Here is a 26,996-nt window from a genome sequence, read left to right as displayed (position 1 = left end):
CTTTATTAAAGGAACCGTATGTAAAAAATGTATTTCAATTAATCATAAAATTGCCCTGATATGTCACTAGACATTAAGAAATCATGTTCATTTCAAATTCTTATATCACTGACAACAGTAGTCTGGCCAGGATATTGTCATTTAAAAAGTGAAGTTGCAGCCCTCAACTGATGTTGATGTTGTCATGTTGTGTTTTGGCCTAATGTGCCACCCTCCACCTATCTACTAATCACAAAGTCAGTAGTGTTTCGTCATCCGGTTGCCAACTCTGCCAGTCAGAGGGGAGGGGAAGGGGATACACCGCTCTACAGTAATTTGAAAGTGATTGTAGTACCCGTTTTGGCCACAATCTTACTTTAAGCTTTGATTTACAATATAGTAGGCTCTCTATTGATTTTAATGAGTAGGCCTAGGCCTTAAAGTTACAGTATTTCTATCACAATTTACCAGACTTTGACCTTTTGTCGGTTTTTAACAAAATTCTGACTATGATTGTTCCTTGTATTGCATTATGAGCACTGCGCCTATTGCATTCTACTGTTGCCTTAAGCCTAGCTCAGTCATTATGCTATACCACATCTCCCTCCATTGGAAGAGCAAGCTGCATTGAGCGTAATAAACTGCATTTAGAATGGCAAATCCATATTTCTAGATATTTTGGTGAAAGTAACTTAAAAGTAATGCAATAGTAGTGTAATGCCTTACAATTCAGAGACAGTAATATTATAATGTAACAAATTACTTTGAAATGACAGTAATAAGTAATGCATAGTACATTACGATTTTGAAGTAACTTGCCCAACACTGGTGTTAACAATACTACTACGCTAGGTCGAAGTACTCCCAAGTGCTATTGCGCCACACATTGTAGTTCTCCTGTTTATTCGCTTGGAAAATCGCCACGTTTCATGTTGCGTGGCCGTAGCATTTCTATCAACTACTCGTGCAACTGTATTTAAGTCGGGAAAACGTGGATGTTTTTTATTACTTCTACGCTTAGTTACGGCAAAGCCCGCTAGCATAGCAACATGCTAACACAGTCCAGCCGCGCACCAGAGCGTTTGAGTGCACGTACCGACACGGGAGAGGTATGACTCAACTCGTGAAAGTTAAGGTAAGAACATATATTACTACTGACATTGGGTGGCGTGTTCCTTTAATATCGTCGTGTCTGGTAAGGTCTGCTGTTCATTCGGATGGTTTGCCCTGTGTTGTGAAGCGTTCGTGAGATATGCCATCAAGTAATGGGTGGAGATGGACGAAGCGCATTGTGCAGAATGGAAATATGACTAAATTCGATGCATGTCCAACGTTAATTTTCTCGCGAACCGTTTATCACAGCACCTAGCCGCTAATATCATTGGAAAGATCCGGTTGCGCTTTCATGTGACATCTGATTTATGTGAGATAGGATATAGGCTACTCTGTGAGCAATTCAACAGGGGAAAATGGATGTGCATTTTTTTACATATTTTTAGGGGGGCTTTTGATCATCTTAGGGTGGCTTCAGCCCTCCAAAAATAGGCCTAACGACGTCCCTGGCTCTCACAGTTTATAACAGTAGTGAGAAACAGATAAATCTGCAATATCCTCTAACCTCGCCTTAGTTGCATTCATGATTTCCTTTTATACATTTGTTATAATTAAAAGGAGATCACTGTGCTCTGCCCGCTTGTCTCCGCTATTTGTTTTGTTTTTTTTTGTCGCGGAAGTGAAAGCATCTCTGGGGTGACTGGTCCACGATCAGGAAATATTTTTTTTTCTCGAGACATGTCAAGTTATTACAAGTCAAAGAGGCAAAGTCCGAGTCAAGTCTCGAGTGAATAGTATTCAAGTCCAAGTCGAGTCGCAAGTCATGCTGAATTTTATCAAGTCGAGTCTGAAGTCATTAAAATCATGACTCGAGTCCAAGTCATGTGACTCGAGTCCACATGTCTGCTTTAAACTAATGTACAAAAACTCTGTCACTGTTGGGATCACATTCTATGACGAATGTTGACTATATTTCACTCACCTTTCTTCAGAGCCTCTTTCACCTAGATTATCATCTGTAGAAGGAACTTCCCCATTATTGTCTATAGGGAGTCCCATTTCAGACTTGTTTTCCCCACTCTCTAAATCTTCTTGGAGTCTTGTGGTGGGATTCTCTAGTTTCACCTGTTTTAAGTTTCTCTCTTTGGCCAAAGCTACTTCATCTTGATCCTCACAATGAAGATGCCTCTCTGCCATACTGACACCAACGTCCATCCGGTTAGGGTGACTTATGGTGAAGGCATGGCAAGACAGAGAGTTCTGCTGTGAAAAAAAATATTTAAGATTTTATAATATTTACTGTAGTTTATTTGCAGATGCCACATAATGGTATACAACTTTTTATAACCTGGCACAAAACAGTGGGGAAGGGTGGCACCAACTAGAACACACATTTTCAGGCATAAATCACCCTGACTCAGCTTGTAGCTGACATTAAAGTTGTAAGGCATTTCCCACAACTTTCCATTCCTGATACAATGGAAAAATAGGAGATTAGCTGACAAAAAAAGGGGGGGGACTTTTGTAATGTATGTGCCTCTGTTTCTGTATGTGTTAAATCTAATGTTCACCGAGGTGGAAATTTTCCTTTGGCTCACCAGACATACAAGACAGATAAACATACAGACAACATCTCAGACATAATAAGTGGAGTATAAAAAGATGAAATGGGAAAAAAGAAAATATCATGATAAAAAAGGAATAAATATGCGTAAATACATTAAAATAGCAGCTCAGTTTGATGTTTGAAGTGAGAAGTCACTGTCTATTTTGCCATTTGGTCTGCGGCCTCCTGCAATCCTGCTATGTCTCCGCACCCTCCCTTTTCTTTGGGTTCTGCCATAGCCTGAGTGGGGTTGCATCTTGTGGAGTTGTACCTGCAATAGCACTAAGTAACTATCAGGTAGGATCACTAAACCTTGTAAACACGTAGGTGGAGTTAGCTAGCAAGCGATATCCATTGTTGAGTAGGCCTACAAACAATGGCATTAAAAGGCAGAGGTGGCCAAATTTTCCCCCACTAACACTACTCTTTACTGTGCTTGTCTTTGCACTGTTTACAGTACTTTTAATAATATTGAACATCCATATGGCTGTTTTAAGTAGTAGAAATACGGTGTATCAAAAGCTAAATCTTTGAAGAAAAGCATATGGAGCAATTTTGTCTTGGAAAAAAGTTATTTGCATTAATATGAATCAATAATTTGAGTTGACTCCTGCACGATCCCGCAAATCACTTCAGGACCCTGGCCAGAGACTTCACCAAACATGCTTTTCTATTATGCTATTATATCTGTTTGCAAATTACGTAATATGAACTAGTGAAATAGTTTTAATAGGCTAAATGTTTGGGATTTTAAAAAAGCTGATTTGCAAAGTATTAGTCTTTCTGCTGTTAAAGAATGTGTTTGTGTTGTATGTATGCTGCTGAGACCTTGAATTTCCCCTGGGGATCAATAAAGTATCTATCTATCTATCTATCTATCTAATTAATATAAAGCACAACATGGGACAAATTGATACATTGTTCATAGTAGGACAGCTGAGAGCTAGCCTGGGTTTCCCAATGCTGCCTTGCACGCAATTTTATTCACGCTGCTAGCCCTCCTGTTGTGTTCGCGGTCAAATGTGACCGATTGACAATTCTTTTCTCTCAAAAATATTGTTAACTTATTCTGACTATGAGGCTCCTTGACTTTGTTAACACAGGGCATCTGAACACACAAAACAAATTTTGATAATTTTTAAAACAAAGTGGTCAGTGTATAAAATTGAGTCCAGGCACAAACGTATTGATCAGATAGACTGTATATGTGCTTCTGTACATATTCTGTACACACACTTAAACACACCCTCACTCCCCCTCTTTCCAAAAATTGACCCTAGAAATAGATGTCCTGGCTCAATTTCACCAATGGTAACAGACAGGAGAGGATCCAAGGATTCCAATAGTACCTCATTTTTGAAAATCGGGCATACAAGTCAAAAGTTAGGCTACATGCATTAACACAACATCCAAAAAGCCAAAAGGCCTTTGCCGAATGCAGTGCTCCCTAGAGGTCAAAGGGTACCAAATGGTATGTGCGTCTTCACAATGAATCCACCAGTCCACATACCAAGCTTGGTTTTGATACATGAAAGTGTTGTTGAGATGATCTTCCTCTTTGACGACATTGCAATCATCCAACTCCAGTTTTACTTTCACTCACACGTACAGTTGTGTAGTTCTACAGTGTGTGGAATCACAGACATATACCCCCCCCCCCACACACACACACACATATATGCTGCACACACATTCACACAAACACACACACACACACTCAAACACACACACACCGCACTTGCACAAATTTACTTGTACATACAGTACACACACACACACACAAAGCCTACTCTCAAACACACACATTCACACACACACACAATCACCTTCACATACACACACACACACACACACACACACACACACACGTTCACATACACACATAAACACATTCTCAATGAACCACAATGACATCAATAGATGGTAAGGTGTTGAGTGTGTTTGAATTCCCCTCCTTGTAGCATCCCTTTCTGCATTCCACAGTGGGGAGAAGTTCACCTTGTCTAAATAACAATTCTATTTCCTTATTAGCTACATACTTGGGGTTGGAGTTTCTCACATACTGGAACTTCAAGATACATAGCCTTATGATTATCTTATTCAGTTCTGCACTGGACTTGAATTAGGAACCTCGCGGCACAGATACACAATTCTGATTTTGGCCTATTGATTATAATGTGGTTAATTGAAAGCTCTGTCAGTCGCTTTGGATAAACTTTACATTTACATTTTGGATAAATGGAAATGGAAATTCTTGAATGATTCTAAATTCTAATCATATTACATGAACATGCATACGGTATACTATTTGGTATCACAGGAGCCAAATTGTATACATTGTTTTTTTACTATATGGCGTTTGTAACAAACGGAAGTTCGGGAGGAGCATGACGGAATTTGCCACTCCTCCTTCAATCAGACAGATTATTTATTCGCAGTCTGCCTCTATCTGCCGAAGTTGCAGCATTGTCGTCACTCCGCTTGCAACCCACCACCTCCCCTTACGCCTCCCAACTTCCATAGTTCAAGAATAAGGGGGTGTATTGTGGAATCCTGCACGACTCCTGCCTGCGCAGTTGACTCCTGCACGATCCCGCAAATCACTTCAGGACCCTGGCCAGAGACTTCACCAAACATGCTTTTCTATTATGCTATTATTACGGAATGTGAACTAGTGAAATAGTTTTAATAGGCTAAATGTTTGGGATTTTAAAAAAGCTGATTTGCAAAGTGCTTCCATGCTCCCTTGAAAAAAGTATTTTGAGTATTTTCCAAATACAAAAATACAGTATTTTATTATAATACATAATATGGTTACTGTATTTTGTTTATTTTGATACATTTAAAATGAGGGTATTAGGTATTTTATTTTGAAATATCCTGATGTATTTTTGCCCATCCCTGGTTATCGTTCTTGGTGTGTTCGGTCCTTTAGAGCCATTTAGGGGCACTTTCCTACCTATTTTGTTTCGAATCACAGGCTGAATCCATACTGTTTTTTTCCATTGTGCCTGGAATTCTTTGTGTTCACATGGCAGATTTAAATCGGAACAAATTATATAACAAACCCACGTGAGATGAAACTTTTGTCTACAAACAACCCCACGTGTGATTTAATTGTTCCCTGATTGGTCACATTTCACTGTTGAAGACACTATCACTATCCAAGTCGCCTAACACTTCACCCCACATTTAACTTATTATAAGAGCTCCATGTGCGTGTGTGTGTGTGTGTGTGTGTGTGTGCGTGTGTCCTAATGTATGGGCATACAAAAATGTAAGTACGAGCAAGTTGTTCCACAGTACACTGGGCCGTTTGTTTTCTCACTGCAAACAAACCACTCTAGAGTTTGATTGGAAACGACCCGAGACCACCTCCTCCAATCGAACCGATCTTTGGGGAAAACACTACATATTCCGATTCAAAGAGCCAGGTGTGAAAGTGCGATAAAATAGAGATTTTACCAGGACAAACACATTTGTGATGTGTGTGTGTGTGTGTGTGTGTGTGTGTGTGTGTGTGTGTGTGTGTGTGTGTGTGAAGGTGTGTGCATACTGTGTGTGTGGGGGGGTATACGTGTGTGATTCCACACAAATGTGTGAGTGAAAGAAAAAAAGGTGGCTGCAATGCCACCAAACAGGAAGTCAGGTCAATTTTTGTCGGCCATCTTGCCATTTTATGCAACACAATGTGTTTCCATAAATTTGAAGCTCAACACATATTAAGGAATAGTACAATAAATATTCATACAATATGAATACACATAAGTAATAAGCAAAATATTAAAGGGATACGACACCATTTGGGGAAATAAGCTCATTGTCCACCTCCCCTCGAGTTAAACAGCTGTTGAGTTTTACCTTTCTCCAGTTCATTCAGCGTTTCTCTGAGTCTGGTGATACCACTTTAGCCCCAGCCTACAGTAGCATAGATCATTGAATCAGATTAGACCATTAGCATCTCGCCTGCTATCATCACGCTTAAAAGTGCAAATTACAAAATAGATTTGATTGAACAATGAAAATTGGACAATTCAGATTATAACTTCTCTTCAGCCCTCCTCACGATCTGCGCTGACAGAAGCTCAACAGCGTCCCCCCTATCCCCTTATCTAAAAGAATGTTAAACTGTGCTGTGGCCAGATAGTGAACTGCAACCAGTCAATAGAACACTGAGACAGAGGGCTGTATTTTGCACACTGGCGCATGGCGTAAAACTCGTTTTCCACCCGGCGTTAAGTTTAATTCCTTATTTTGCACGTTTAATTTTTAAACAATGCGCCCAGGGGTGTGGCAATTAACAACTTAGGGAGTGGCTTAGCGCATTGTCTAAAAATCGCTATTGTACACCTGAGGGGTATTTCACAAAGGCAGAATTAAGACATCCAAGATAAGTGATAAAGCGAGGTTTGACATAGCGTTGTCTGGTCATCCTAGCTCAACTCGTTTCACTAATGCCAATCCAGGATGAGTAGGAGCGACTATGTCAAGCCAGGTGTAAATAATTCAGGATGTGTGCGCGTTCTCGTTTCTGCTCCAAAGTGCCCACGGTTGGAATAAAAAAGATGCGAAAAATAGCGTCATTCACAGAAAGTGAACCACCGCTTTTGATATAGACTAACAGTGAAGTAAAGTTGTCCTTTTTGGAATGGGGAATCATGGCTATTTCTGTAAAACAGCAGGAGTAGGCGTGGTAGACCAACTGAATGCAAATTTACGTATGCACCCAAGTGTGAGTGTTTCCTTGTCTCGGCACGCAACGTCATTAAGAAAGCGCTTGCCACTGCAAAGATGCACATAGTACCTTAATATTATAGTTGAAAATACCTTCGAGAACTTGCCCCTCCACTTCCAATCAACTACAGTAGGCTATTCATCAAACGTCTATCAATAACATAAGCAATTGAGTACCTAGGGCTATGTTAATAATTATAAGGCTATCAATTAAAATAATAACCATATAGGCAGACGATCTGTTTTGTTTTGCGAGCAAATACATTTAGCAAATAGTTTATAAATGGAATAAAGCTCCTTAAAAATTAGCACGGAGGTCTGATGTAAATGACAGCTAGCTGAACCAATAAGACGACATAACTACCATAAGAATTAACTTAGCTTGGCTGTTAGCCTGGTCGGGACCAGCTAGGTGCAGAGAATAAATCCCCATGGTAACTTATGTGCCATCTCTTTTGTGAAACCAAGTCAAGGCTACATTCATCCAGGATAACCTAAAAATCCCAGCTTAATCCCTTATCTAGGTTTTGTGAAATACCCCTCTGGTCAGAAGTCTATGGCGGGTTGTTTATGTTATATAACGACCTAAGTGAGAGAAAATCATGAATTAATTTAGTAGGCCTACTGCTCGGCTCACACATATTGGAGCGTATTGAGCAGCAGGGAGAGCTTTAAACTGCTCGAGGGTTCAGCATCAAGCTTTTCTGTTGACTGGCTGGACCAGCTACTTAACGTGGGGACATTTATTTTTAATGCAGCGGTACAACCACCGAACGTGTAAATTCCAAAACCACAGAATGTGTACAACCACAGTTTGTATTAGGTTGTATTAGGTTACATTGGCAACATTTTCGCTAGCATATCAAGATTAAACTTCGACAAGAAAATGTTTCACTTTGCCATTTCACACATTTAACCTAATATGTCGTTAACTAAAAAGCATAATAGATTCAAAGCCACCTCTGAACATGCCTCAAATTTGACATTAGGTTTCTAACACGAATTCTGACAAATGAAAATCAACGTGGTGGTGGTTATGTCGCTAATTTGCGCACTTGACTTATAATAAGCTTTAATAATAAGCTTTATTTGTATAGCACCTTTCATACACAGAATGCAGCTCAAAGTGCTTTACATTTGAAGCATGTAACAAAATAATAGTCAGTCAGTCATTATCAATCACATTTCTTCATTGCTGGGGCCGTTTATGATCCACTCAGCAACATATCAAAAATATAGAAAATGACATGTCATAAGACTGGCAGCCTTATGACTGGTAACCCTCTTACCCCCCACAAGCACGCCATATGGCAACTGTGGCAAGGAAAAACTCCCATATTCCAGGAAGAAACCTTGAGCAGAACCTGACTTAGTAGGGGGAGCCCATCTGCTTCTGGCTGGCTGCGCCCTCCAATAGCAGCAGATGTAGAATAATCTGAAAAAGTAGTCTACAGGATAAGACGAGTTAACTAAAAGCTTTCCTGTACAGGTATGTTTTCAGATCTTTTTTAAAAATATTTACTGAACTCGCCTGCTTGATGTACAGAGGCAGGGTGTTCCATAGTTTGGGGGCATAATGGATAAAAGCAGCTTCTCCACTTTGTTTGTGGAGCACTTTGGGTACGATTAAAAGATTAGAATTGGATGATCTAAGTTTCCTTTGTGGTTGATAAGATATTAAAAGCTCAGAGATATATGAAGGTGCTGTGCCATTCAGAGCTTTGTAAGTAATTAACATAACCTTAAAATCAATTCTATAGGAAATAGGGAGCCAGTGCAGTTCAGCCAACACAGGGGTGATGTGTTCTCTCTTCTTAGTCTTAGTTAAAAGTCTAGCCGCAGAGTTCTGTATGAGTGCCAATTTCTTTAGATGTTTTTTGGGAAAACCAGTGAAAAGTGCATTGCAGTAGTCTAACCTGCTAGTGATAAAGGCGTGAATTAGTTTTTCTGCATCTTGTTGAGTTAAAAAGGGCCGCACTTTGGCAATGTTTCTCAAGTGGAAATAGGCTGTTTGAGTAATTTTACTGATATGGGGCTTAAAACTTAACTCTGCATCTAAGATGACACCGAGGCTTGTTACCTTTGGTTTGACCTGGTGTGCCAAGTTCCCCAGATTACTAAGAACAATATCTCGCTTTAGTTTTGGTCCCACCAAAAGTACTTCAGACTTGCAGACTGCTGTTCATTTCTCCTTTGAGTTGTCAGATACATCATCTGTGAAGCCAAACATTACTATGTTTTGGTATAAACGTAAAGCCTTCCATATTTGCAAGTTAGCCTACCTCAGTCTGTCTCATTTGATCTGGCACGCGTGACGCATGCAACAGCACCTAAAGCCCTCCTTACACTGACAGACTTTGGAAAGATTTGCAAAGATTTGGAAAAGATTTTTGAAAGACTACAGTCTCAGACCCTCTCACATCTAAAGACAAGTAGTAGAGTTTTAAGAGTCACAGACTATGATTTTGCAATGACTAGGGATCTTGCAGGGTCACTATTTACAAGACTGCAACTAGATTCCTTTAAATTATTACCCATCGTGCAATAGATAAACAGGAACTGAAAATTATAGCCTACTAAACTCAAAGTAGTATTTTCGTGTTTCTGCAGCATTGTTTCATGCGTGACATCCTTAACCGATATAGAGTTTTTCTGACCGTCACGTGGAAGAGCCGACTAAATATAAGAAATGACAAATAGTATAAGAATAACAAATAATTATAGGCTACAGCTGTCGCCTACTTTGCCCCTTCCTGTTTGGTGTTGGAGAGAGGTCACTATTGTTTTTTATAGTTCACGTTACTATTTGCATGAGCCACGACTAGAAAGACTTGCGATAATATTGATATTGTCGTAACGGCAAAACTAGAAAAGGACTGACTCAGATTGACTTAAAACCGCTAAGATTGGCACCCTACACTTAACGATCTAGTTGATGGGAGCGCGCCGCGATTCCAGTAGCCTACAACTCCCATGATTTCTGTCCGACTTTAAATTTAGTCGCCGACTGTGAAAACAGACCAAAATCGTACAATGTAAGGCCGCCATAAGCAGATTTTCTAAAATCGTAAAGTTAACTCCTTAATATCTATGAAAAAATAAAAAGTCAAGTAATTTCAAGTTATTTGTCTCAAGTCTAAGTCAAGTCTCAAGTCATGAATAGCAAGTCAAAGTCAAGTCAAGTCTTTTATACATGTTGATCAAGCAAGTCTCAAGTCCTAAAAAAAGTCGAGTCCCCCATGTCTGCTGTGTGGCTATGCTGAACGATTTCCCTACTGCAAGTTCGTTTACCATCAAATTGGCTTTGTAAAGGTTATATTCTTCTTACCTGAAGGAATATTTAATTCCATATAGACCCAGCTATAGACTGAGACACACTGAATATCCCTCCCTCACTGTGCCAAACATCTCTAAAGAGAGTGGTAGACGTAGGCCTACCTTTAAATTTAAAGCCCCCTCAGACTGGAATAGCCTACCTGGGTCTCTAAGATCTGCCACTTCTTTGCATTCCTTTAAAACATTGCTCTTTAATTACATGCAAGTAAACTGTTCCTATAAATGTTTTCCTCATGTGTGACTGGTCTTTTCTTTTTTATGTTACCATGTGGGATACATTTTGTCCTTAATTTTTAGGCCTACTTATGTGTTTATATGTGACTATGGGTGTAGGTGTGCGTATATAGGACTATATCATGTGTGTAATATGTATTTACTGGTTTGTATATACATATGTGTATGGGCTAAATGTTGTCATGCCTGTATCATGTTTAATACAGGGTCTGGTTTTCACTGTGGTGGGCGAGGTGTGATGAGGGAGAGCTTTAGAGGGTGTGAATGTACATGTGCTGTAGTGTCTTTGTCTTGTGTCCCTTGTGTCTTGTGTACATGTGCTGTATTGTCTTTGTCTTATGTCCTGAGCACCCCCTCGAAAATGAGATGTCTCATCTCAAGGGGTTATCCTCTTCACAATAAATTTCAATATTAAGGTGAACATCTTGCATAGTATGTAAGTGTAAGTATAAGTATATATACTTATCCCGTAAGGGAAATTTGGTCTCTGCATTTATCCCAATCCGTGAATTAGTGAAACACACTCAGCCCGGCGTAGTGAGCTGCCTGCAACAACAGCAGCGCTCGGGGAGCAGTGAGGGGTTAGGTGCCTTGCTCAAGGGCACTACAGCCGTCCCCACTGGTCGGGTCTCAAACCAGCAACCCTCCGGTTACAGGTCCGGAGTGCTAACCAGCGGGCCACGGATGCCCCAGGGCACCTTTAAAGAAAATGTTCTTTGTGAATGCAACCAGTGAGAAAAGCACTGAACCATGTTATGTTTCTTCATAATTTGTGAAGAAATTTTGAAGAAAAAAAAGGTTTGCCTTTCCAGATCTCGTTGATCACCTCCACTGCAATGTTTCATATCAGAGAAATTGCACAGGAACCCTTAGTTATTGTTTGTAGATCTGTGGCCAAATTATGGAGGTATGGAGGTGTTATTTACAAGGAAAAACTAAACCTATCTGGCAGTAGGGGGCAGCCGTGGCCTATTGGTTAGCACTTCGGACTAGTAACCGGAGGGTTGCCGGTTCGAACCCCGACCAGTAGGAACGGCTGAAGTGTCGAGTGCCTGTTGCGGCAGGCAGCTCACTGCGCCTGGATTAGTGTGTGCTTCAACTCACTTTGTGCTGAGCGTGTTTCACTAATTCATGGATTGGGATAATTGCAGAGACCAAACACGTGATCAAAAGAGCACACCTATACTTAGTAGCATACAGCTAATCAACTGTAAATTATGTTTCTTCTGGATATGCAAGCCAATTAGCCTGACGAGCCAGACCCACATTAAAATGTAGGGTCTGGGCACTCACCGTTCGCAGTGCTCAGTCCGAGGGGCGGGATAATCGGTTGTCTTTCAAATTCCCTCTGCACGCAATAGGACAGCGCTAGTCCCATGCGTTTTCCCACCAGCGGAGCTAGTTGGCTCAAACTTTTGCCAACTTAAAAAAAGTGTCACACTGTTCGCCAACAGCAACATCCATCTTCTTTGTTTTCAAGTAGCAGGGAATTCAAGCCAAACTGTTGCAACTCTGCCATCAACCATAATGTTAAGCCCGCCTAACGACTCGATTTGATTGGCCTGATAGAAGTTTAATCTTTTGAGCTCACAAGCCAACGGAGAGTTGCTAGACTAGCCGCTAGGGTGCATCTAGATTTCTAGGCTACAAGCCCATATGAAGGTCCATAACATTATTGTGTAACTCGATGTGTAGTTTACTTTGAGTGAGGTGAGGTAGCCTATGATTTTAGCTGGCTGCAGCCAAAAGCACATTTCTCCTGACAACTCTAAATCCATATCGCAAGACGAAAAATTTATTTTCGGATCACTGAAGACTACAGTGCAGTATGTTTCTTACTTACAGTTTTTTCTGATTGCTTAAGCACATTTTTTGTAACTATGGCTGTTTTTGCAAAACTCTACACACAAATGGCAAAACCTCTCACCCAATCAGCAAAACATTGTAGTTCTCTTGCAAAAGCTAACACACCTTGCTTAACTCTTCACACCTTCGTACAAATGGTGTTTTTCGTATCTAACAGTCATATAACACAAGCCATCACAATAGTAAGCACACAATGTGCCACCAACACACTGATGGTCTGATGGTCTCTGTGCACAAGGTAGACTATGTCAGTTTGAGGTCATACTTTTGTCATAGTTCTGTAAACATACAGGGATCCAAACTTCAAGTATTACTGTAGTGTTTATTTACACACATCAAAACAAACACAAGTGTGTTTTTCAAAGTCAAAACACAAAATAGCATTTCACTGAGACAAAACAAATCAGTCTACATCGGGTCATCTCTCTCAAAATTCTGTCTACATCACATGCAATGTCCTAGACCAAGGCACCAGGAAAAATATGTTCTGGAATGACGTATCCAGGCCTGACATGACAATATCCCCACATGTAGACTGTTTTTTTGTCTGTAAAAGGGCTAAAAGGGCTTCTCTTCTCACTCTTCCTGCTCACTCCATTGTACCCATTGTACATTACCTGTGGCTTATTTATAGTGCTTAGGCTGATTGCAAAGTGAACTAATTATCTAAAACAGTTTTCACATGAGAAAGTGTGCCAGAGAGTTGGCAAAATAGTGTAAATAATAGCCATTGTGCCTACAGTTGTGCAAAGTGTGTGTTACAAAATTGCAAACTGAGTGCAAAGCAGTGTTTGTGCTTTTAGTTTTGTGAACTCAGTGAGTGGTTTTGCCATTTGTGTGTAGAGTTTTGCAAAAAAAGCCATAGTTACAAAAAATGTGTTTAAGCATTCAGAAAAAACTGTAAGCATTCAGAAAAAAACTGTAAATCTGTTTAAAAAAACAGTAAAAGGTGATCAAGAGGGGGTGCTATTTGTCATATTCAAAGGCTTTAGGGGAATTACTTTAAAACTTAAAGGAACACTGCAACATTTTGGGACATTAGCTTATTCACGGTGTCTCCAAGTTAGATAAATTGATGCATACCCTTCTCGTCTATACTGTATGTGTACTGTATGCAGTAACTCAGTCTGATGCACCTACCGCTAGCCTACTTTAGAACATTGCCTCAGTGTAGCCTACAGCTCCCAAAGCACTCCAGCATGTTCCTATTTACATGCTGAGATTTCTAGTTACAATGTGTACAAATAACAATGGCAAATGAGACAGCCATTTTCTAAGCTTAAACATACTTGGAACTATGTTCTCATTCAGGCAAAGCACTGCTACTTGGGATTTGCAGAAGTAAGACCAGAGCTTTTCAGGTGCTGCCTGCAAATCACTCCACCCAAGTAACCCTCAACTGTTCCCTGGGTGCCGGATCGGGTGTGTATGTGTGATCCTAGTGTGTGTGTGCTGACTGTGCTCCTAGTGAGCTCACAGCTCCAAGTATGTGTGTACACTACCCCCAGATTGGTAAAATGCAAAGGACAATTTTCCTACTGGACAATAAAGTATAACTTAACTTTAAAGAATATAGTGGCTCAATTTAAATGATATTCTGTTTTTTGTCCTTTACAAGTAGGCTACATCCCCTATAACTTTTTTATCCTACTTCATACATAAAAGTATAAAACTTGTAAAACATAAAATAAACTCACTTGTTTGGAAGGTGACAGAGGCAGACTGGCTCTTCGCTCTACTTTGGAGCAGAGCGGAGTAGACACGGACAGTATGGTTCCAGTCCAGGATTCTGAGTTTTAGCTTCCGCTATAATCAAAGGAACTGGCTACACAAGTCTTCTAAAGCTATTGTACGCTCCACAAATACAAATACAATACACAAATGGCTGGGAAACGTTCTTAAATATTGTTGCTCTGGCACATTCCCACTGATGTTAGGCAACAGATTTACTGGGGAACTTTAGTCGACAACAATAGACAAATGATCATGTCATGACGATCCCATTGGACTGGTTATGTGGTTGTCCAGCAACATTCCTCAAATGATTACCCTGTATGACATTGTTTAAGGTTGGGCACTGAAACCCGGTTCTAATATGGCAGCAAACGATAATAACAACATCGAATAACAACGTGGATGTCGGTGCCTCATTTCGATGCCACATAAATCTCCAGTGTGTCTTTTTTTTATATGAGATAGAGATACCATCTCTAACGTGTTGCTCTCATGAGGAACAGATCATAAAAAGATTAAACAAATATTTGGAGATGGAATCTTCAAATATGCAGTGTTTCTTTTCACACATGGTAATGACCTGAATGATATTGATATTAATACGTTTGTGGAAAGGACAAGGAACAATCAGAGCACTGGAAGTAAAATAACTACATTAGAAGACTTTGTACAGAAATGCCATGGTCGATGTCATGTCATAGATAATGAACACTGGAGACATCAGGAAGAGGGGGAGAGTAGCAACAGAACTCAGTTAGCAAAGCTGTTCAACACCATAGAGGAGATGGTGCAGGAGAATGGAGGTGGTTATTACATTCGCTCTAAGAAACCAATTTGTGTTGTTTTTTAACAAATCTGTATGATAGTTGGGAGCCTAGCACAGAAGGTGCAGGACCCCATTGTGTTTCTATGTATTGTTATTATGACCGCCGCACAGAGATTTTTTTCTTCCGGATTTTTTTTCTTTTCTTTTGTAATTTTGTGTCAACGATTCCCAGGACACTGAAAGACCGGGGTGCACGAAACTTATTGGGCATGTAGCCCCACAAGGATGACGAGGAAATATTGTTTTTCGTTTTGATCCGTCGCCCCCTCCGCTGGAATGACCAAAAGGAGGGTAGGGCGGACACAGTTTTCTTGCCATTTTTAACTCCAAAATCGTTTTCCTTTGGCAAAGCTGCCAAACAGGAAGTGAGCTCATATCTTGGCAAGTCTTTCACGTATCATTATTTTCAGGAACTGAGAAAGAATCCCGCACACTGACCATTCCGCGAGCAACTATTTATTAGAAATTACAATGTTTCGGTCTTAGACCTTCATTAGGTAAATTCCTTTAATTCCTAAATCCCAAAACGTTGTCATTTCTAATAGATAATTGCTTGTGGAATGGTCAGTGTGCAGGATTCTTTCTAAGTTACTGATCTGTGACCTTTGGTCATATCCTTAACTTCTCTGAGCATGTAACTTCTATTGCAAAATCATGTCGGTTTATGCTTTACAACAGGGGTCGGCAAATAGTGGCCCGCGGGCCAATTTTGGCCCGCCATCTATTCTATCTGGCCCGCGAGATGACGTTAATTTGCTGTTGAATGAATTTTTTTTTTAACCACATGTTTTTAAAAAGAAAAAAAGGCCTACAGCAATCCCATCAATTTCAAAACATTTATTGAGGTATAGATGATAGTCCTACTAAAGTGACAAAACAGGTGGAACATCCTTGCAGTTATCCATGACGCACAGGTCGGAACGGTATTGGCACGCGAGTGCGCGTAATCTTGTGCAAAAAAACAACAACAGTGTCCTGTCTCCCTCTTCCAGTGGGCAAGGTCAAAAATAGCCTATGTTACGTTAAATTAATAGGCTTGGCATTAAGAAATGCAGGCAGGCTCAACACATACCTCTGCTTCCATTCTTCTTTGTAGGTCCTGCATTCTGAATCAATTTTTCTTTTCAAGGCTTTTGACAACGACATTTTGCATCGATAACTAGCATATAGCAATGTTCAGCTAATCATTTACACGTCATCCAAAAGAATAATATTTGTAGCCTACACATTAGTTACGGCAAGTTGCTAGGCAAGTCGCCTGTTTCATGAGAGACGACAGGAGATGCAGCAGGCGGCATAAAAACAGCGCACATAAGCAAATAAACGTTTTTAATGGAATTAAATTAAATGCATTTTAAAAGTTAGATGATGTTTATTTTAATATAATATAATAATTAATAATTTAAATAGTAGGCCTATAACCCCCCCCCCCCCCCCCCCCCATTACAAAAGCTATGGCCCGCGATGCCATTGTCTGAAAAAAAATTGGCCCGGGTCCAAACGTAATTGCCGACCCCTGCTTTACAACATTAGGAAGATCAGACCTTATCTGACACAAGATTCCATACAACTTCTTGTTCAGACCATGGTCATCTCCAAGCTGGACTATTGTAATTCACTATTACCTGGCTTACCCGCTTGTGTAATAAAATCATTACAGCTGATTCAGAATGCTGGAGCACGCCTAGTCTTAAATCAGCCAAAGAGGACACATGTAACTCCTCTCCTAGTTACTCTCCATTGGCTCCCTATAGTAGCTAGAATTAAATTTAAATCTCTCACTTTGGCCTATAGGACACTGACTGGATCTGCTCCTAGTTATTTTAATTCAATAACAAGACGAATATTCCCAACCGCCCACTGCGGTCTTCTGATGAGTGACTGTTGTGTCGACCAGTCGTAAGAACTAGGTGTAATTCAAGACACTCTTCCTCAGTGGTTCCATGTTGGTGGAATGAGTTGCCCAGTGCTCTCCGTTCCTGTGGTAGTTTTGGGTCGTTTAAGAGGGGTCTAAAGACATTCCTGTTCAACAGGCACTTAGTTCTTAAAGCGCTTCTTATGTGTTATGGTTTGTATAATATTTTTTTTTATTTCCATTAGGATGTTGATTAATTTGACATTATTGTTAATTATTGATATTCTCCTCAATGTAGTCTTACCATGTCATTGTTTTTATATTATTGATTGAATGGACATTATTGTTTATTATTGCTTTTCCCCCTCATTTTCATTGCTTTTTATTAGGCTATTGATTGAATTGACATTTTTGTTATTATTGCTATTCTCCTTATTATAGTTTGACCAACATAATCTGTTCCCTGTTAAAATTTTAAATATTATGTTGTTTTTGTATTTGTGTGATGCTTTGGACAAAAGCGTCTGCCAAATCCCATAACCATAACCATATCCAAACGCTCCTGCCCGACAAAAGAGGTGTGCAAAAAGCCTTGCTATGTTACGTATCATTATTTTGCAAATAATGTTATTTATGATGTTCACACTGATGTTTTAATGATGTTTGTTAATCCATTTGATCTATGAATTTCTGTAATATGTTTGACTATTATGTAAAATTATTTAGGATAACAATATGTATAGATTAAGATTGTATTCTGACGCTTGATGTCAGTTAACGCCCCCACACCAGTTTGATGGGGAGCTGATTGGATTTATGTCAGGTTTATTAAGTAGGCCTAATTAACCTCTATAAGACTAAGGGTTGAATCTGAGTGTTACTATGCGACAGGGATGGGCACAAATACATCAAAATGTATTTCCAAATAAAATACCAAATACCCACCTTTTTTTCTGATTCACTGTTTTTTATTTATGAACAAAATCCCAAGATGGGAAACAGGAGCATTACAAAGTCAGTGATCAACACCCACCCACCCCACCCCAACCTTAGATACACATCACATGACCCATTAGGTCATAAACGAAATAAAAGAAAAGAAAAAGTTAAGTTACAACTAACAATAGTCAAAGCATGTTATTTACCTAACGCTATAATGACATCAAGTATCAAAATGTAGAAGTAAAAAAAAAATAATAATAATAAATAAATAATAATACAAAAATAAGACAAAGCATGTGAGACATCTCATTATTCATGATTCGCCAGCAAGTCTGCAACCCCCTCTGCAGTTCTTTCCCACATTTGTATTGTTGAAACTCTTGCCCCATGGATTCTGGCAGTAGATAGTTCCATCATTATAACATCTTGAAAGTACAACAGCCATTTTTTAATAGGAAGCTTGTGTGGGGGGAGCCACCTCTGAACAATTAGTTTTTTTGCTGCTGTTAGGCCTGCAAGCCACACTTTTCACTGTTTCTCTGTACATTCAAACTGTGAGTCATCATTCAGTAAACAAACTTGGTTGTAATGGAATCTCTAATTCTAAATTCAGATAAAATAAAAGTTACCTCTTTCCAAAAAGACTTAACCTTTTCACAATCCCAAACCATATGTTTATAGGTACCTGGAACATCTTCATTGCATAGACTACAGCATATAAGCTGTTTGTGTGTTTCGCATGGAACCTATGGGTGTCCAGTACGCCCTGTGACAAAACTTGAAATGAATCAACTGGTGATTAGGGTTTTTTGATGCACTGAAGACATTATCCCATACCCCTTCCCAGTCTATGGAGTCTGTCTCTAAATCGCTTTCCCACTTAGCTTTTATAGAAATGTTAGAGTATGATGATTCTAAGAGCCATCGATATGAAAAGGTGACAAATCCTCTGCAGGGAGAAATCAGTAATTTATAGATAACAGGGTGGGTTTGCACATTTGAGTCCCATGGTACCCCATAAGCACGTAGTGCTGACCGCAACTGGAGATAGAGAAAAAATGAGGACTTAGGAGTATCAAAAAGTTGACAAATGGTTTGAAAACTCATCAGTCCATCCCTGTTGTATATATCACCCAGCGTATGAATACCACAAGAAGTCCATGACTGAGATTGAAAAGGCATCTTTCCAGAAGTCAGACCATAATTATTCCAGAGAGAAGTGTGCGTGTGTGCTTTCCTGTCACATCTGACCTGTTTTTCTATTCCTCTGAAATTTCTAATTGTATACTGTATTATAGGGTCAAAGTCAATATGTTTAGTTTTAGACAAAGTGGAGAATAATACATCTTGGAGCCTTATAGGATGCACCAGGCCTTCTTCAATCTCCCTCCAGGAGGTTAGTGATGACGAGTCTAACCAAACTTTCAAAGGACGCAATTGGAAAGCTTGATGGTACAATTTGAAATTTGGCAGTGAGAGTCCCCCATCATCTTTGGCACGTTGTAAAGTGGAGAAACGTATTCTAGGGTGCTTCCCATCCCATATACATGTAAACTTACGTAAAAGCACATCTAGTCTTTTCCAATAGTCAGTTGGAGGTGGCAGTGGAAGCATCATGCTAATAAAATTTATTCGAAGGGAGGACATTCATTTTTATTATAAATATTCTAGTTTGTAAGGAACCTGACATTTTGCTCCAAGTGGCCAAGTTCTGCTGTACATCTTTGAGTATTTTTTCATAGTTACACTTTATTATTTCAGAGAGTGATGTTTTAACATGTATACCTAAATAAGTTAACTCTGATTTTACAGGGATCACAGAGGGTATTGCAACCTTCTTAGCCATGTTATTGAGTGGCATTAATGCAGACTTGCAAGGGCGTCGTAGTGGGGGGACAAGTGGGAATAAATTACCCGGGCCCCAAGTGGGGGGAGGGCCCCTAATAAAATAAATTTTATTTTCCTTAATAATAAATAATTTCCTTAATTTAAAGATCTTAATAAATGTTATTAACTAATATAGATGCAAATATTTCTGGTAAATGCATCAGTTGATTGATGTATTAAATTGTGTCCAAACCAACATTGTTTGAGGGCAGGCACCCTCTCCCTTGCACGAAATGGTTCAGTCCGCCTTCCCCTGCTAGGCGCATTTTTGAAGTAAGTTCATTCTGCCGAAGCGGCAATGCAGACGGTCACGGTGTGAAGATGTCTAAGTCTAAGAAAGCTAAATCCGGTTCCCAGAAAAGAAAAGAGAGGCAAGAAAGGGAGAAAAAAAGAAATGAGGGAAAACAAGTGTTAACAGCCTTCTTTCCCTAGAAAGGTGAGCCCAATGTGAAAGCAATAGTCCACAAATGAAAGGAACTCCTGAAGGTTACAAAACACTTCAATACCACCGCGAATCCGTGATTATCAGTGCTAAAACAGCATTAACACAAAATTAGAAATAACATGATGCCTGATTTATATCCTACCACAACATTTCAATAGCCTACTAATTCGAAAATTATTATGAGCTAATAGCTTAACTTAGTAGGCTCAATGTTATAGGTTCATGAGGAAAGGCTGTCAAATTAGTAGCAAAGCTAACTTGTGAAACGCATCACACTCAGTTAGCTATAGATAGCTGTTCTCTCAGCCAAAAGTGTTCAATTTGTATAGATAGCTGTTCTCTCAGCCAAAAGTGTTTTCATTCATTTCATGTTCTAGCTTTTAAACATTCTTTAAACATAAGAAATTCAGTGAAGTCTTGTGTAATAAGATTATTTTCTGTTATACAGTACATATAAGAGTTGTTAGATTAATTCAATGTGTGATTAGATAGTAGGCCTAGTTGTGAACCTCATGCTTCATGCTTACAGCCGGTGGTTGGTTGGTTGGTTGGGGGGGGGCCCATGGCCACCACTTGTGCATAGGGCCCAGAATTTGGTGCTACGCCCCTGCAGACTTGTCCCAGTTAATTTTATAACCGGATATAGCCTCAAATTCATCAAATACAGGTAGTAAACCGTTGAGGGATTTCTGTAAGTCTGACATATACTGTACAAGATAATATCATCCGCAAATAAAGATATCACATGCCTCGACCCTTTGATTTGGATAGGCGTAATAACCTGATATTGTCTGAAATACTGTGCTAGCGGTTCAATGGACAGAAGGAATAAGGCAGGAGAAAGAGGTGAACCCTGACGTGTTCCTCTATAAATTGAAAATGGATCAGAGTGTAAGCCATTTGTGCATACTATCGCTGAGGGGTTTCTGTATAGAACTTTAACCATATCAATAAACTTGGGTCCCAAACCAAATTGATCCATAGCCAACCATAAATAATCCCAGCCGATTGTGTCAAACGCCTTGGCCGCGTCTAGTGATAGAGCTGCAGATGGGGAATCCGCCTCATGAGAATGATGAATAATATGGAGCAAACGGCGTACATTATCTGCAGCTAGGCGTCCCTTCATAAACCCTGTCTGATCAAAATGCACAAGCTTCCCCATATAGTTATCCAATCTTGAGGCCAGTACTTTTGAGTACAACTTTAGATCAGAGTTTATTAAATAAATAGGCCTATAGTTGCCACATTCAGTCTGGTCTTTGCCTTTCTTTGGTAGCAAAGATATGAGTGCGGTATTCATATGGTCATGAAAATAACCCTGGTCCACCACCGCATGTATGGCTTCCAACAATACTGGGCCTAGGCTGTCCCAAAACTGTAGTAACAACTCTGGAGGGATACCGTCGGGTCCAGGTGTTTTCCCCCTGGTCAGACTTCCCACAACTTTAAGGAGTTCTTCCAGAGAGATAGGTTTACTCAATTCCTCAGATTCTGTTTGTTCCAACCGGGGCATATTTAAGGCATCCAAAAATGTATGGCATCTGTCCAATTCAAATATTCCAGTAGGAGAATACAAGTCCTGGTAAAAAGACTTAAATTCAAATTCAAAAATTTAAATTCAAATGAATCGTTGAATAATCCGCATTAGTGACATTAAAGTTCAAAAACTCTTTTATTATTATTTTCACTGTTCAAATAATTGCCATAATAATCTATGATATGACCTAATATGCTGAGGAAATAAATTCAAAAGTGCTTCGGGAAGAAGTTTTTTTTTTCACATACAAGGCATTTCATTGCAGAGGACTTTTTTTTCAACACTTTATTTTTTATCAACACCATCAGGCCGTTTTTTAAAAGTAAATGTTCCAATCAATGATCCAGGCAGCACGTTTTCTTCTCTCTCCTTCATTTTACAGTCTAATTTTTCACTGACTAGAATGGCTCGGGGTCAAAGGTCATACGGAATCGATTAATCTGCACTAATTTTTTTAATCAGTTATTCTTTCTCAAATTAATTAATCGAAATTAATCAGTTATTTTGACAGCCCTAGTTTATTTCTTTCGGATCAAAAACTAGTTCCCTTCCAGGCGACCTAATAGAATTTATAGATGCATATTTCTCACACTGTTTTCATTTCAATGCAAGAAGTTTGCTAGGCCTACTGCCATGGAAGTAGTATTTCTGTCTAACTCTGTGTATGAGGAATTCTGCTTTTCCTCGTAATATATCATTCAATTCATGTTTAGTTGCTGTTAAACTATTTTCTACTGACCGACTATAGCATTTTTTAAGTTGACCTTCCAGTATATTGCATCGTTGCTCCAATATTTTTACTCTCTGGGTTCTGACTTTATTTAAATGAGGTGAAAAGGAGATACAAAAACTCCTTATAAATCCTTTTGTAGCCATCCAAACAAATATAGGATCAGAAACAGAGTCCCTGTTTATGGATAAAAAGTCAAGTAGTCCTGCTTTAAATTTAGTGAGAAACTTTTAGTTTTGCAAAAGACTAGTATTACTGTAAATCTCCACCTTGGTGATTTTGTAATTTTGATCCCCACATCAATTTCGACTTGAACAGGATTATGATCAGTCATTGGTAAAATAGAGCATGAATGTACAGCTGGGTTAAGAGAATGTGACAGGAAAACATGGTCAATTCTGGAAAAAGTTTTGTGACTAGAGGAGAAAAATGTGTAATCTCTGACATCTGGGTGGCGTGAACGCCATGTGTCTAAAAGATTGAGATTGGTTAAAAATACATTTAGATCACTAGATGCCTGATGTTGTGCAGCAGATACTACATTAGAGGACCTATGGCAAATCTAATTTGACATTGAGCACTGCATTCATTAGCCTAAAGCACTGCATTCATTAGCCTAAAGCCTAAACATTTCACACGCTTTGTTTTGGTATTAAGACCATTAACTTCCCAACATAATAATGATAACTTAACCATTGTCATCCGATATTAATTTTGTGTCCGGTACAAGAACGTAGTTTGAGTCATTGATCCTGTATCTAAGGTTATCTCCCCCCCGTACCCCGCCACCCCCCCATCCCTCCCACAACACAAAGACCCGTCTAAACCACATAACGCAGTCAAAATCCTCAGCTCACTTTCCCCATAAATGAAAGTAACATTAAGATAGGCCCCCTTACTAATAGTATTCATCGTCAAAAAAAACCCCAAGCTTATCAAAGTGCATACAAATGCGAAGGAGTAAGAAACAAAACAAAATAAAGAAAGAAGAGAAAACCTCAATGTAACGTGAACTTGAATAGCCCCTTTTAACTAGTAAACTGAACTGAAAGCTCCCACATAAAAGGGTGAAATGTCATGCATGTATTATGATATTCTTACGAATCCTTGTAGCAATGTCCAACTTAAGCCATCCTCGTTTAGTAAGTAACACAGTCCAAGTTCTCAAATCAGTCAGTGGCAGTCGGTGCATCTTCCTCCATGTTAGCGTTCATATCCCTGCCGTCCCCGCTCAGTGCAGGGAATGTTAGCATCCTTCTCGGGGAGTTGGTGTTCGCTCGGTTGGGTAGCTCACTGCTGAACTTCTCCGCTTCTTGTGCTGTCGCGAACGACAGCTCCTGGCCTCGATAGGAAACTCGTAGGGTAGCAGGGTAAATCAGGAAAGTAGATAGCCCTTTCGCCCACAGGTCTTTCCGCACATTTTTGATTGCTGCCCTCTTATCTCTGGTGTACTTGCTGTAGTCGGTGAAGAACAGTAGCTCCCTGCCCTCATCCATGATAGGAGCGTTGCCTCTCCTAGCTTGCCTGGCACCCTGTAGAATGGCTTGACGATCCTGGTAGTTTAGGACTTTGAATATGAGGGTTTGAGGACGATTGGGCTTTTTGGCCGTGGTGGAGTAGATTCGATGTGCTCTTTCAATCTGTACGACTTTTGTTCCAAGAGAGGGGATCCATTTAGGCAGCATTTCCTGCAGGAATCTGATGGCATCTCCTCCTTCTCTGTTAAATTCACTAGCCTCACATTGTTCCGTCTACCACGATCATCCAATTCTGCTAGCTTTTCTTGAAGCTGTTCCACATCCGTTTTGACGGTAACAAAATCTCGTTTCAGCCCCCTAGTTTCTGATTGAATGCGGTCCACCTTCTCACCAAGGCCTTTCATCGCTGTCATATGTTCCACCAAGTCCTTTTGTAATGCATTGACTGAGTCTTTCACACTGCCAAGTTCGGTATGAAGAACCCTCTCCACCATAGCTTCCATTCTGGCTTGTTGTTGCTCAAGTGCTAGCAGGATCGTGTCATTGCCACTAGCATCCGTGGCTGGCTTCAGATGTTTCCCACTAGGAGAAACATTTGGAGATGGAAACTTAATCTTGTTTTTCGACACATTTTAGACTGTTACTCCTCCGCCGTCGATTACTGTCAAATTGAAAAACAAAGGAGCCCGTAAATTTCACTAAATTTGGGGATTTGTGAAGAGCTCAGAATTCTCTGACTATCGCGCCTGGCGGTACCACGTGACCAATACCCACCTTAAAAATGTATCAAAATAAGCTACAAAATACAGCAGCCAAAAAATGTATCAAAATAAATTACTGTATCTTTGTATTTTCAGAATACTACAAAATATTTCTTTCTAAAAGCCTTTTTCGTCTATCCCTTCTCTTGTACACTACTTGGAAAAACATCTGAAAGCAAGAGACTCCTTCCATAATCAGTCAACAGATTAGATATGCTGACCTCTCATGTTAGACCAGGGGCGGAGCTACGTGGTGGCCAGGGGGGGGGGGGCACGGCCACCACTGGTCAAAGCTTGGCCACCCTTCTGGCACACCCAACTCCGTTCAGTGAAAAGTAATATAAAAAAAAAAGATTGCCGCCGTTTTTGACGGCACTTTGCCAACACTTTGCAAAGCAGGGACTGAACCAATTACTGCACTCTATCTACGACCATTGGCCCAATCAGGAAGTGTAGCCTACGGTTCTGATCAAATCGTGAGTAGGCCTAGTGCAGTAGCAGCAGCAGGACAATTCAAGTCATCTGTTAAAAACACTTGACAGTAGACCACTAGCCTACTTAGGGCCCTATTTTAATGGTCTGAAACGGAAGTGTCTTTGCGCAAAACGCAATTCACTTTGTGGGCGGTTCTCGGGCGCTGATGCTATTTTACCGGCGGGATATTTGACTGTTGCGCCCGACGCAAATCTAAAATGGGCTTGTCTGAAGTAGCTACATTAATCATGGGTGTGGTTTGGGCGTAACGTGCAATAAACCAATCAGAGCGTCATCTCACATTCCCTTTAACAACAGGCACGCTTGTTCCATAGTTGATTGCTATTATGGTGGCGTATTTGCCAGGCGCAGCCAGGAGCGTTCACAGCGCTATAATCACTGTTCAGTTGGGAACAGTTAGCTATTGATTTTTCATCTTGACAAAATGTAATACAGAATTGTCACAAAGACATACTTTCCGATGTTTTGGGATCATTCTCACTGAATCACGAGGTTATGAATGCATATGTACAATGTAAACATTACCTCTCTATAGACAATGCATATCTTCTGTCAGTTAATCTCTTCTCTCCCGTGCTGCCGCTGGGGCATTTGGGTTAAATGGCATCGGCATGTAGTTCAACATCACGCCTCCTTAAGTCCTCTAACATTTCCTAATTTATGTCATCAACACATCAGTGATTCGTGAAAATGTGTACGCTAGGTTTTTGCCTATTTTTTCACATGGACACCACACTGATTTCCCTCGTGGTAATATTTTTCTTTGAAATTATGTATGGTTTACAGAAATGGGAACTACATTGTATAGATGAGAGGAGCTAAGTGTGCGTTGCGCAGCACAGGCGGCCAAGCAAGGGCTTCGTTTAAGTTGACCTAACTTTCAACTCTGCACAGTATCCCATTAACTGCGTGACAGTAGACTATTTACAATATTTTCTGTAAAGCAGAGTTTGTAAACACGTTGTCATCAACTTAATTCACCCACAACATTTATTTGAGCAGGAGAGAGAATAACAATGAATGGATGCAGCAACTACAGAAATTGTACAGAAATTGTAACCATACTTGCTGCTTTCTTGTACTATCTGTTGCTGGTTAACAGCACATGAAAAGCTGATTTAAGCTAATTCACTAACTCAAGACTTCAAGGCCATCATGGATATAAAACGTTTTTTGAAAATAACGAAAGGATGGAGGGAACATAGCAAAGCTTGGAGTTATTTCAGATGGGCTACAACAAGGTAGGCAAAATTATGGTGCTTAAAACCTTACACAACGGTAAATTGGAACAAAACTAAAAGTAACTTTAGCCTTTATAGGGCTGAAGCCTATAAAGTTGTCCAGATTAATAGGTCGTAATTAGGCGTTGTTGTAAAGATATTGCATGTAGATGTTGTACTATATAGGCTACTAAATATTTAGGTCACCAATGCACGAACAAAACCGGGAAATGGACAAATATTATCAAGGCTTTGAATGTTTCCGTCTGTGCACG

General features: G+C 39.9%; 1 protein-coding gene across 1 annotated transcript in view; it reads right to left on the bottom strand.

The window, feature by feature from the left end:
* Nucleotides 1-14,625, bottom strand: part of LOC143099816 (fibronectin-like) — an 88,630-nt gene extending 74,005 nt beyond the window's left edge. Inside the window, exons 1-2 of the mRNA XM_076262734.1 lie at nt 14,506-14,625; nt 2,015-2,295 (exon numbers count right to left, since the gene is read on the bottom strand). Coding sequence (XP_076118849.1) covers nt 2,015-2,247 — 233 coding nt within the window. The 5' untranslated portion in view covers nt 2,248-2,295; nt 14,506-14,625. The remainder of the gene's footprint in view (nt 1-2,014; nt 2,296-14,505) is intronic.
* Nucleotides 14,626-26,996: the final 12,371 nt, after the last annotated feature.

Source organism: Alosa pseudoharengus, unplaced genomic scaffold (assembly GCF_046254945.1).
Source record: "Alosa pseudoharengus isolate Yale_2024_CS ecotype anadromous, Long Island Sound unplaced genomic scaffold, YU_APseudo_1.1 YU_APseudo_1.1_scf_3, whole genome shotgun sequence".
Taxonomy (NCBI): domain Eukaryota; kingdom Metazoa; phylum Chordata; class Actinopteri; order Clupeiformes; family Clupeidae; genus Alosa; species Alosa pseudoharengus.
The sequence above is the reverse complement of the archived record's forward strand: the minus strand, read 5'-3'. Positions and strand labels throughout refer to the sequence as shown.